This window comes from Triticum aestivum, chromosome 2D, assembly GCF_018294505.1.
Source record: "Triticum aestivum cultivar Chinese Spring chromosome 2D, IWGSC CS RefSeq v2.1, whole genome shotgun sequence".
Classification (NCBI taxonomy): Eukaryota; Viridiplantae; Streptophyta; class Magnoliopsida; order Poales; family Poaceae; genus Triticum; species Triticum aestivum.
In genome coordinates, this window is record NC_057799.1 from 10650928 (window position 1) to 10662470 (window position 11543).

General features: G+C 44.0%; 2 protein-coding genes across 2 annotated transcripts; one reads left to right on the forward strand and one right to left on the reverse strand.

The window, feature by feature from the left end:
- The first annotated feature begins 6 nt into the window (after positions 1-6).
- Positions 7-3233, forward strand: LOC123051041 (CDT1-like protein a, chloroplastic). Its single transcript, XM_044473788.1, has 7 exons — positions 7-390; positions 1089-1208; positions 1300-1534; positions 1707-2339; positions 2422-2623; positions 2708-2798; positions 2895-3233. The coding sequence occupies exons 1-7, from the start codon at positions 107-109 to the stop codon at positions 2950-2952; spliced, it is 1623 nt and encodes a 540-aa protein (XP_044329723.1). The 5' UTR covers positions 7-106; the 3' UTR covers positions 2953-3233.
- Positions 3234-5990: 2757 nt separating this feature from the next.
- LOC123048227 (alpha-terpineol synthase, chloroplastic-like) lies at positions 5991-8510 on the reverse strand. The gene is made up of 7 exons (XM_044471370.1): positions 8334-8510; positions 7969-8227; positions 7415-7769; positions 7097-7315; positions 6834-6972; positions 6491-6745; positions 5991-6389 (listed from the first exon to the last, which is right to left on the reverse strand). Exons 1-7 carry the CDS (start codon positions 8508-8510, stop codon positions 6087-6089), a joined length of 1707 nt encoding a protein of 568 aa, XP_044327305.1. The 3' UTR covers positions 5991-6086.
- Between the last annotated feature and the right edge of the window lie 3033 nt (positions 8511-11543).

The following is an 11543-nucleotide window of genomic DNA, read 5'->3' on the forward strand; positions in this document are numbered from 1 at the left end:
ATCCAAGAAGCCCAGAACGACGGCGGCCTCCTCCAGCGCCGGGTCGCCGTGGAAGGTGAAGACGTCGGTCGCCGCCTCAGCCGGCCAGTTCGCGACGCCGGAGAAGATGAAGAGGGCGGTGCCGGCCGCCGCGGCGGATCTGGTGACGCCGGAGAAGACGGAGCCGCGGCCGCTGCTGCGCAGGGGCCGCAGCGGCGGCGCCGTGGCGCTGTCCGTCAAGGAGGTCCGCCGGGCGGCGCTCGAGCTGCAGCGCGCCGGCAGGGGCCCCGCGGCGGGGGTTGATGCCGGGGAGGAGGACGCGCTCGAGTCCGTCGCGCGGGAGCTCGGCGTCGGCGCCGGCGCCGGCCGCAGCCCCGTCAAGCGCAGGCCCGAGGTCAAGCTGCCGGAGAGGTAACTGTCGCAGATCTGCGGTTACAGTTTCATCCCCTGTTTACGCCCAGGAAATCCAGTACCGTTTTCTTAGTTTCAGATCGCCACGAGTCTAGTAAAACCAACATCAATCATCGATTACTTCGCCTGAAACTGAATCATTCAAACGATGCAGACATCTTACTATCACATTACTGTTGGATCCAGTCCAGTTTCTTGTTTGTGCCCCCAAATTCAATCCTTTTAGTACTCTGTATATCAGACCATCATCGTCTTAGTAAAACCAACAACAATCTGTAGAACTAACATTATAATCATTCAGGACGCAAACATCTTCTCTCATTAACGTTGGATCTTGTCTGATTTCCATCGAATCCTGACTTAGTTTCAGACCATCATTGAATCTGTGCATATTGTTTCTGTGATGCAATTTACTGCAACTGACATTATAATCATTCCAAGGATGCAAACATCTTCTCTGATTAGCGATGGATCTGGTCCGGTTTCTTGTTTGTGCCCCCAAATTGAATCCTTTTACTTAGTTTCAGACCATCATCGTTTTAGTAAAACCAACAGCAATATGTATATTTCAATTTTCTGCAACTGACATTAGATGATTAGAATAGTTATCTGGATGCAAAATTCACCCTGATAATTTCCATCATATTTTTACCGCACTAGTACTCTTTTCTAATTTGGTTTATGTCATTGATAATCAGCTACGAGATTCTCTGTGAGTTCTTCAACTGCTTCGAGAGCTCCACCCGGCTCCTCCGCATGAAGGGATCCAAGGCAACATTCCCCAACATCTGTGCTAGCATTCAGAACTTGGCTGAGAGGTACTGGCCTCTTATGAAAAAACAATCAGATGATTGCTGCTGTGTTTGATTTACATAATCCAGTCTCTAATTTACACAATTATGTCTGCAGGAGGTTTACCTATGGCCATCTTGCACAGCTCAAGTACATTATGCCTGAGGCTATTGTCATCAACAAGATCCTTTTGCGCGATGACAAGACTTGCTGCATGAAGCCGGATCTTCAGGTGAACCTATTGGTTGATTCAGTTGGGGACAGTGTGATGCAGAAGGGGGAAACCCGCTACTCTGCTTTGAGAAGGATGTTCAGGCAGAGGCTTGTGGACTTCTTCAGGAAACATCCTGAGGTATGATCTTGTATCTTTCACACTTTCAACATAGTTACTTGTGCAAATTTATTGTCATATGAGAACAGTTCAGTAACGGTATGATTACTGGTACTAGTCAAGGAAATGTACTAGTTGGTGTATGCTTAGTTGGTCTGAAGTATTCATTATCTCTCTGTAATTTATCTTTCAGGGAGATGACATCCCGGAGCATGAGCTGCCGTATCCATTTACTCAAACAAAGTCAAGTGTGGCTCAGAGCACACCAAGAGTTGTTACTGAAGTTGTATTTGCCGCGCCATCACCAAGCCTGGCTGAGCAGCCGGCTGTTGCACTGTCGCACATGTCCCAGTCTTTCAAGAGAAGGTTCTCACAGAGATCTTCAACCTGCCCTGCAACTGCCAGCGCAACCGGTCTGCCGCCAAAGGCTGAGTCTACTGCTCCATCTCCACTGGGCAGGAAGGTGATGCTCAGTTCTACTTCTGGTGGCATAGATCACGAGTCCCAAGTGCAAGAGAAAAGTAGCAAGGATGTTGCACTCAGGTTTGGTGTTACAGAAGGGACTCCTGCCAAGTTCGCCTCTACACCAGTGAGATCAATGGCAGCCACACCGAATCTTGAGACCCCACAGAGGCCAATATCTGCTACTGTGTGTGACACGCCACCTCTAAAAACGGTCAAGCGATCAGCTAGAGCCAAGTTGTTCATGACACCTACAAAGGATGCAAGCAGAATGGAAGAAGAGAACCAAAGCATGAGCAGCACATCTCCAAGCGATGGCGATGATGAGTTGCTCGGTTTCCTTCCAAAGTCCCTCTTGCAGTCGGTAAGTTCTTACTCATACTGATCATTGGTCAACTCATTTTTGCTCCTCTGTGAACAAAGGATGACACATTTGTTATTTACAGGTAAAGGAGAAGGAGAAGAGAACTTTGGAGGAGAAGGAAACAGGCTATGCGGACCAGGTTCAGCGGCAGAAGCTCATATCATGCCTGCCAAGCACCTTTGACATCATCTTCCTTATCTATCAATCGAGGCAGCGAACTGTACTGACAAAGGAGGAGCTCATCCACAAGATAATCGAAAGTAACCCGAAGATTGTTGACAAGGGTAAGTGTGAGCTGTGCTTTCTATCTTTGTCATTTCAGCTTGTTGTCTGCGATGTGAACTGACGTTGAACTCCTAAATTTGCAGGTGAAGTCGAAGAGCAAGTGAGACTGCTTCTAGAGTTTGTCCCAGAGTGGATCTCTGAGAAGACTGCAAGAAATGGAGATGTTCTTTGCTGGTAAACATAGCTTATCCGATGCATAAATATTTAACGTGCTACTATTACACTCCCTCATTCTTAGACGTCCTAATCTGTGTTAATGTTGATTTTCAGCATCGATACGGCACTGAGCCAGTTTGAGGTTCGACAAAGGTTGTCCGGCGTCGAGTAGGGTGGCGCACAAGATTGTTTCACCTTGTTTAGAGATGCAGCAGTATATCAGTGCAAGCCTAGATGCTGGAAGATACTTGTTGTCGAAGTTGACGCTCAAGTTCAGACACTGCCCAGTTTAATTTCAGTTCTCAATGGCTGTTCAATCGTGTTCAGACGCAAGACACAACAACCCCTGACTCAGTGATTGACATGTGTAGCTGAAGTATTCTAACAGCTGATGATGTGTAAAACCCCATGCTCCGAGATGTCTCTGGATGAAATGATGTTTGTTGTCCTTGATCTCGGCCTCAACTATGCAAACATTTTAATTCTGGCTGTCGTTCAGGCATTTTGTGTTCTTGAATGGCTCGGTCACAGTGCTTTCTTTTTGAATCAAGGTTAAAATAAGTGTGACGGTACTTTATGAATCCTGAAAATTTCTAACAACCAGTCACATCTTGTTATGGAGTAAATTAAGCTTGATACTGAGGCCCTGTTCGGTAGCTTGCCCGCTCCCAGCTCCGCTCTGGCGCCGCTTCCCGGATCGGAGAGGCGTCCACATACCAAATAGCGGAGCGGCATTTTCGGCGATCCCAGGAATTGGGAATCCTGGAGTTGGCATTATTTATGAGCAAATGTCACCGCTAAGTGCCTTACCTGTTTGATAGACGTCGCTCGAAACCCTGATCCCCATTCTCCTCTGTTCTCCTGCTCGTCAACCCTAGCTGCCAGCCAACGGACGAGGCCGTCATCCCGCCGCCGCCATCTACTTGCCGCCGGTGAACGTCTTCCGACAACCCCGCCGACAGTCTCTTCCTCGAGCCGCCCTTCCCTGACCGCGAGTCCTTCCTCTCCCTCGCCCCCCAACCTGCAAGCAGCGGGCACTCCTGCTGTCGGCAACGCTGCTCCTCTCCCCCGTTGTCGCAGCTCCAGAATCTCAAGGTGAGCTCGCCCAGATGTGCAACCTCACCCCTGTCCATTCATTTTACAGAGTTCAGATGTTTGGATGTACAGATGCATCCTTCTGGTTCAGATTTTTTGATGTCCTGTCTCACACAGTTTTTGCCATGTTAATAAATTCAGATGACATTGTAGATGAGGTAGTCCCTGTACAGATTTACAAATGAGAGCATACAATCTTTTATAGATGAGGTAGTCCCTGTACAGATTTACAAATGAGAGCATACAATCTTTTATAGATGAGGTAGTTCCTGTACAGATTTATAAATAACGGCATACATTCTTTTATAGATGAGGTACTCCCTGTACAGATTTATAAATAAGAGCATACAATATTTTATAGATGAGGTAGTCCCTGTACAGATTTATAAATGAGAGCATACAATATTTTTAGATGACATGAACTTTTATAGATGAGAGCATACAATATTTTAAAGATGAGATGTTTCTTAACTCATTGGTTGTGTATGTACAGATGTCATCTGACAGTCAAAGTGACGATGAAACTATTATGAAATGAAGAAAAGAATGGTTCGTGCCCATGCACAAGAAATGAACATCATGTATCTGAGTGCATCAACCATATTTGAGAAGTATTGTGACAATTGAGTGATGAAGGCATATCCTAGGACATCTATCTTGAGTGGATTTGGATGATTGCAGGAGACTATCGGTACACCCGGAGAGACATTCACCATGCTGAGAATGAAGGCAACAGTATTCTTTGAACTTCATGACTTGTTGAAGGATAAGTATGGGCTCGGCCACTCTCCCTTTGTTAGCAGTTATGAGTCTCTTGCTATGTTCTTGCGGACCTTGTGTGGTCAAGATGTCTGCTGACTACATCAAGCCTAAAGACCCAAATTTTAGGACTGTACATCCAAGGATCTAAACGACAAAAGTTTATAATTTGTACACAGAAAGTATTATGCTTTTTGTTATATGGAATGCGTGTAGACTGTGTTGTTCCTTAAGATATGAGTTGCCATATTTCTATTTTCATTCGAAAGATATTTCTGTATAAAAGTTTATAATTTGTACTACATATAAAGTACTGCAAACTACCCTTTAAATAGGGGAAAAGTTTCACATCAACTGGCTGATTTTAACAAGCTCGTCCACCGCCTGCTCCGCTTGCCACGTGCTTACCTGGACCCTCACACTTACGCGTATGCGGTCTTATCTCTTAAAACCAGAGCATCGCATCATACAGAACGCTCTCATAAACCTCCTCCAATCGTGTTGCAATTGCCTTTTTTCTGCAACAAAGGGTGTGTTGCAGATTCTTTTTTCGCAACAGAGATCTTGTTGCGGAAATATATAAAGATCTTATTGCAAAAAAAAAGCTTTGTAAAATTTCTGCAACAAGATCTCTGTTGCGAAAAATTCTGCAACAAGACATTTGTTACAAAAAATTTCTGTAATTTTTTTTGCAACAAGACCTCTGTTGCAGAAAAAAATGCAACATGACCTCTGTTGCAAAAAAAAAAACCTTGTTCGCGTGATTGAAACAAGCAGGTTGCTTCACAGGGCGGACTACAACAAAACATTTGTTGCAAATATGGTTAGTGGGTAGATCAGACGGCCATCTGCAGCTCCATCCAATGGCCAGGCAGGCGATCGATCTTTTTCTGTTATCCGCCGGCGGACGCGTAGCGTCGCCCTTTAAATAGTTCTCTGTTAGTCAAAAACACACTGAAAAGAAAAGAAAACGCTTTGTCCATCTCTCCCAGCCTGTGTACATGGCCTTACGTGGATCCCCCCTTAGCTTCCAACTTGGGCCAAGTTTGGCCTATCCTCACCTCCCAATAGGCCGAAATCAACTCAAAAAGGTTGCCATCCCATGCATTGCCAGAGAAGACTGGAGCTGGCATACCGAATGGTTTTCTGATCGCTAGCTTTCACTTGGGAAGCTGGCATAGGAAAAGAGAAGCTGGATTATATTTCAGGATTTCAAGGAGTTGGGGAGCTGTCGAACAGGCCCTAAGCACTGTAAATCAAGATCACCCAATGGTGCTAGTTAGTCAACCAGCTAGTTTCACCTCAAAAATAAAAATAAAAAAATATCAACCAGCTAGTGTTGGTTCTAGAGTTTTAGTAGTACAACACAGAATCAGAATCAATACCTACAATCAATACCTACAGATAATTAAGCCTATATAACATCTTTCTAAGATATGTTTCTCCCACCGTTTAATGTTCCTCAATCATGAAAGGGTCCAAGAACAACTCCCTAATTTGCTTTTTCTTCCGACTATCCGGCGCACCAAAACCATCCCCACCTTGGTAAACACAATGTGAGATTCGAGCCAAATTCACGCAAGTCTTGGCAAAAGATCTAGAAAATCGGCAGTGTTTGAATGCATCTTCGTTAATCGACTTCCAGGCTTCCATAGTAAGGTCTTCCATGGCTTCACGGGACTCTTGCTCACTGGAGCTGTTCTCCGACATGTGAATAGCTATTGATGATGGTGCATCCCCTCGCTCCAGCTCGGCCTGTTATACATATTTTCACAACATAAGACACCTCTCACAAAGATTCAACTTTGGAGATTGAAACGGTAAAGGGCAAAACAACCCGGATAAATTTTCCTTACAGAGTGGGTTGCAGAGTCGTTGCAGAGGCGAAGAACTAACGACGCTGACTGAACTAATCTAGGGTAGCTTCCAACTTTAGCAAGAGACATTGGGGTGATCTTTTCATCCACACGCAGCAGGGGAAACGTATGTTGCAGCAACAGTGGAGCAGAGGCTGAAATTGATCCATTGTCCAGATACTCACGCAGTGTTGGTCTGTGGTTTCCATGGTGCCACTTTGCCTCCACCAGGAAAGACTCCGCCATGTCTCGCCACTGCAAAATCATGGAGTGGAATTTATTACAGTTCCTTGTGAAAACAATTTATATCATATGAGTAAGTTAATTGTGTATATGAACTTACCGCTTTCTGAAGAACATGACGAGCGTCGCAACCATGTTGTTCCAACACATTTTCAGCCACCTCAGCGGATGTGTTGTACATCACGGAATAGAGTGCTTGCATGTATTCGGGGAGTCTTTCACTAGGACTTTCTTCCCACCTGAAATTATTTATTAATTTTAGATAATGGAAAAGCTTCATTTGCTGTGAAACTAACGTGTCATATACTCTAGGACAAGAATATTACTTGAATTATGAGAAAGTGCACTGTTGCATGTAGTTACCTTCCAATGGCGTCGGTGAAGAGAACTAGTTCATCTAGAGTTCCATACACATCATAAACATCATCTAAGTGAACTATTAGATTGGCGACTTTAGCAAGCACTTCTCGGCACGCTCCATTGTTTGGCTCCCACACAGTTCCATTTGCGTAATGGAAGCACTCCATGAGACGATCCCTGGCGAACCCCAATTTTTCACTAAGGGCAGTCCCCTTCCACCACCTAGAGTTAATTAGGTCAATTTTCATATCTTAAAACCCATCAACTCAGTGAATTAATTAGCAGGCTAATTTAAATGTATGTTTCTTCATGCTCAATTACCTTGCCAGTCTCACGAGTTCTTCCTGATGCACACTTTGCACATTGTTGAAGTCCGTCGTGGCAAATCTAACGAGCAATGGGTCGGAATTGCTCTCATCTCTAGCATAGTGATCTATGAACCATCTTGCTTCTAGTCGAGGAGACCTCCGGTGCAATGGAAGGTCCAAAGAACGAACCACACTGCGCCGTAAGTGGTGATCCATGGATGGCAAGAGCTTTATGAGAGCTTTCTTAGAAAATGCTCTTGCCTCATCCAATGCTTCCTCGCCTTCAAACGCAAGGTATGAAGCCTCGTAGAGTGAGAGGAGCCCCTTGACATCATCATCTGGTCCGCGCTTGAGATCTTCAAGGAATTCTTTATGTATTGTTACAATGAAACATGTCAGTTAAGTACAGAAAACCGTGCCATAAACACAATTCGAAGTTTCAACTGTGATTGAATCTGGATTGGACCATGCATTTAGTTTAATATCCAAAATTTTGGCCGTAGTTTTAGGTTCCTTTCTTACATCGTCTAAGAGTCTGCTTTTCATATTTCATATTTAAGGAGGTACCTGGAGGGTAGTAGACTGGGAAACAGCTGTCCCTGAGCAACCTGAACCTCAATGCCGTGGAAGCAACATCACAATCATCCCCGCTGCACCGGTGAGGCTTGCGGTGGACGGAGCTGAGGATACCGGCGATCTCCTCTTCGAAATGGTAGGCGATGCCGAGCCGTTGCACCGTGTCGACAAGCCCGAGCTTCGCAGCTTGGTGGTCGCCTCGGCTCGCCGCTACCAGCCGCTCCCTCACGCCGGCCTTCAACTTATCGACCTGTGACATCATCCATGCATGCACGGAATAATTTCCATGAGTAATTCATCTACTTTATGTACTACTTGCCGGTTGAAAATAGGATATGTTCAGCTGATAAATGTACTTGATCTGCCTGTCCGCCATTGTTGGGCGAGAGCTGGAGGAGGGAGTCGTAATCCCAGGAGCTGGGAGCGTAGTTGGCAGACCGCCGAGCCGCCGCGGCACAGCGCACCGTTGCCGGCGAGGACGTCCGAAAGCATGTACTCATCGTGGCCATTGTTTGCTGCAATTGCCACGCCATGGTGCACTAGTTTGAGAGCTTGGCACTTGGCAGCGAGAGCTAGGCAACGAGGTTAGTACTTCTAAGCTGTAGTAGCCAATAAACTTACTGCTGCTTGCTGTTTGAGAGTAGCCAGAATACGTGCCAATTTATAGGCACCCAGCAGCATAGCTGACTCAGCCAGCATGAAAATCGTGGGACATGACGCATACCGAATTGCTAGTACTATTTCTTTTCAGCCACATATTTTTGTGGTGACTATCTGTACCAACATTTCTTCTGGAGGCTATTTTTTTTTACCCAGATATGCAACGAACGTTTGATTTTTAGGCATGAAAATAATTAAAGTTTTCATGGAAATTTGTGTTCGTCGAGGATGACAAGTTTAGTTGGTGAGCATGGCAAATCCGCCTGATTTCATTTTTTGCCAAAATATATCCGTGTTTGCAAACTGATTTTGCCATCCTTGTGCCAATATGAATTATTATGAAAACGTTTGTTTACCATGGCTAAAAATCAGACTTTCTGTTTTTCTATCAAAATTCCATACAAACAACTGAGAACTTACTAATACTCATTTTCCCAAACCATGGTGGAAAATACATAAAGGGACCACATAAAAAAGCATGGCTGGAATTAAAATCCAACGGACCGGCGTGCGGCATCTTCAACTTCCCAAAGAATTAATTGTTCCTCTTCAAATTGCCAATGTGAACAATTCTTCCTCCCTCCCTCATCCCACTGGTCCAATAGCCTACCCTTGTAATCTGCAGCGGTACCCCGCAAGCCTAGCGGCCCTACCTTGCATGAGTCGTCTTTATGCCACCGCGAGAGCTGTGTCTCGCTTATAGCGAGACGATAGGTTCTCTCGCGTCGAGAGTGGAAGCTCCTCTCGCTGAAGGTGCTTGCCTATGGGCCGGCTCATCAATGTAGGTTCGCTGTTGCCGATTGCGCGTTCGCAGGTTCGGTCGCTGTAGGTTTTCTCCATTTTTTTCCTATGTTTCATTTTCCTTTTGTTTTTTGTTAGGTTTTATTATTTCTTCTTGCTATTCTTTTTTATCATTATATTTATTTTTTGTTTTTCTTTTGTTTTCTTTGGGTTTTCTTTGTTTCTTTCATGATTTTTATCGTTTTTATTTCTCTCTCATTTTCCTTCTTTTTATTGATTTTTGTTTTTTTCTTGGTTTTCAATGCTCTGTTTTTCTTTGTTTCTTTACAGGTTTTCAACGTTTTTCCATTCTTTCTTTTTTTCCTCGTTTCTTTGGGTTCTTTTGTTCCTTTTCATCTTTAATGATTTTATTATTTTCTTTGCTCTTTTGATTTTCATTCTACATTTTTTTATACGTCAAGACCATTTTCGTAATACACATTTAACATTTTTTAAATACAATTTTAACATTTTTTAATACACGGTCAACATTTTATATATATACTTTTAACATTCTTCAAATTCTTAATTGACATTCTTCAAATACAAGGTTAACACTTTGTTGAATACACGGGCAAAAAATTATATACACATTTAAAACATTTTGAAATGCTTGACTACATTTCTCAAAGACAGAATTAACATTTTTTTAATACATGGTCAACATTTTTCATTACACATTTAACATTCTTCATTAATATTTTATCTAATGCAAGATTAATATGTTTTTAGTTCATGATCAATTTTTTATATACATTTAACATTTTCAAATGCTTGATTAAAATTTTCAAACACAAGTTTAGCATTTTTTTAATACAACAGAAAATTAACTTTTTTTAATACATGGTCAACATTCTTTCTATATAAATTAACATTTTTGAAATGCCTGAATAACATATTTCAAATACTTGTTTAACATTTTGTTTAGATGCTTGATTAATATTTTTAAATACGTGAACAACTTTTTCACACCAGTTTAATATTTTCTGTGTACATTTTTCTTATATATGATAAACATATTTTTCAATATAGATTTAACATTTTTCAAATGCTTGATTATTTTTTATATATTTTTATGCATTTTCTGTAATATTTTTTTATAATATTCAGAAGTATAAACAAAAGTAAAAATAAAATTAAAACAATAAAAAAAAAGAGGCCGTGGCTTCAGGCACGCCTGGGCCGGCCGATCTGGCGCTCTCCCAACACAATACTTCCCTACGTCTAACTATAAGCAAGACACAGAGGCACCCCTATACCCAGCCTCACAACTTTGTCACCTACAACTTCCTCGCACTCGAACCCGTCAAACCTCCAATTTGCCTCCACACGTGACACCACGGCTAGATGCTGTTGGGAAACCGGGTCACCCGGATGGGGTGGCTGCGGCCGCGTGCAACGCTACGGGCCGGCCCCTCCCGTTTTCCCCTCTTTTTGCTAAGTGGGTATTTATCCCTTGACCACCTACCCCCTATATAAAGCAACGAGGAGCCATCATTGTAACACCTGATCATTGATTAATAAAGCTGGTCTCCTCCATCTCTCTGTGTCATTTTACTTTCGCATACTTCGACTACTTCGTCTACGACGCTCGCTCTCGCTCCGCAACCTCGGACCGGACTCGCCGGCGGAGTTGCGGAACACATTATCAGCATGCTTCGCTCCATCAACTCTCCGTCAAGCCTGCATCACGCAGGCTTTCGTCGATCCCGCGGAGGTATAAGATCCGATCCCCACTTTTTGCAAAAATGGATCCCTCTCGTTTCTACGTTTCCGTTTTTGCGATTAGATTATTTTTCGGATTTGATCTACCTATGGTGCGGATTTTCCTCCCAAGAACCGAGCGGACGAACACGTCGCCGACCAATGTCGATGTTCTTGGACTAAGAGGAACTTGTTGACCGCACTATAGGGAGTCGGTACAAATCGCGATCCAGATGATCGTGGTACCGCCGCAAAAGCACCAGATGTGTCATGCGCCGTCGTTTTTCCGGATGAACGCGACGAAGAACACATCCCGAGGCCGGCGTCCGGATGACGCCGCGCTGGCCGCGACCCTGCTGGTCGCACGCGCCCCGTCGCGTCCCGCTGACCCCGCCGCCGCAGCCGTCTCGATGGCCGACTCG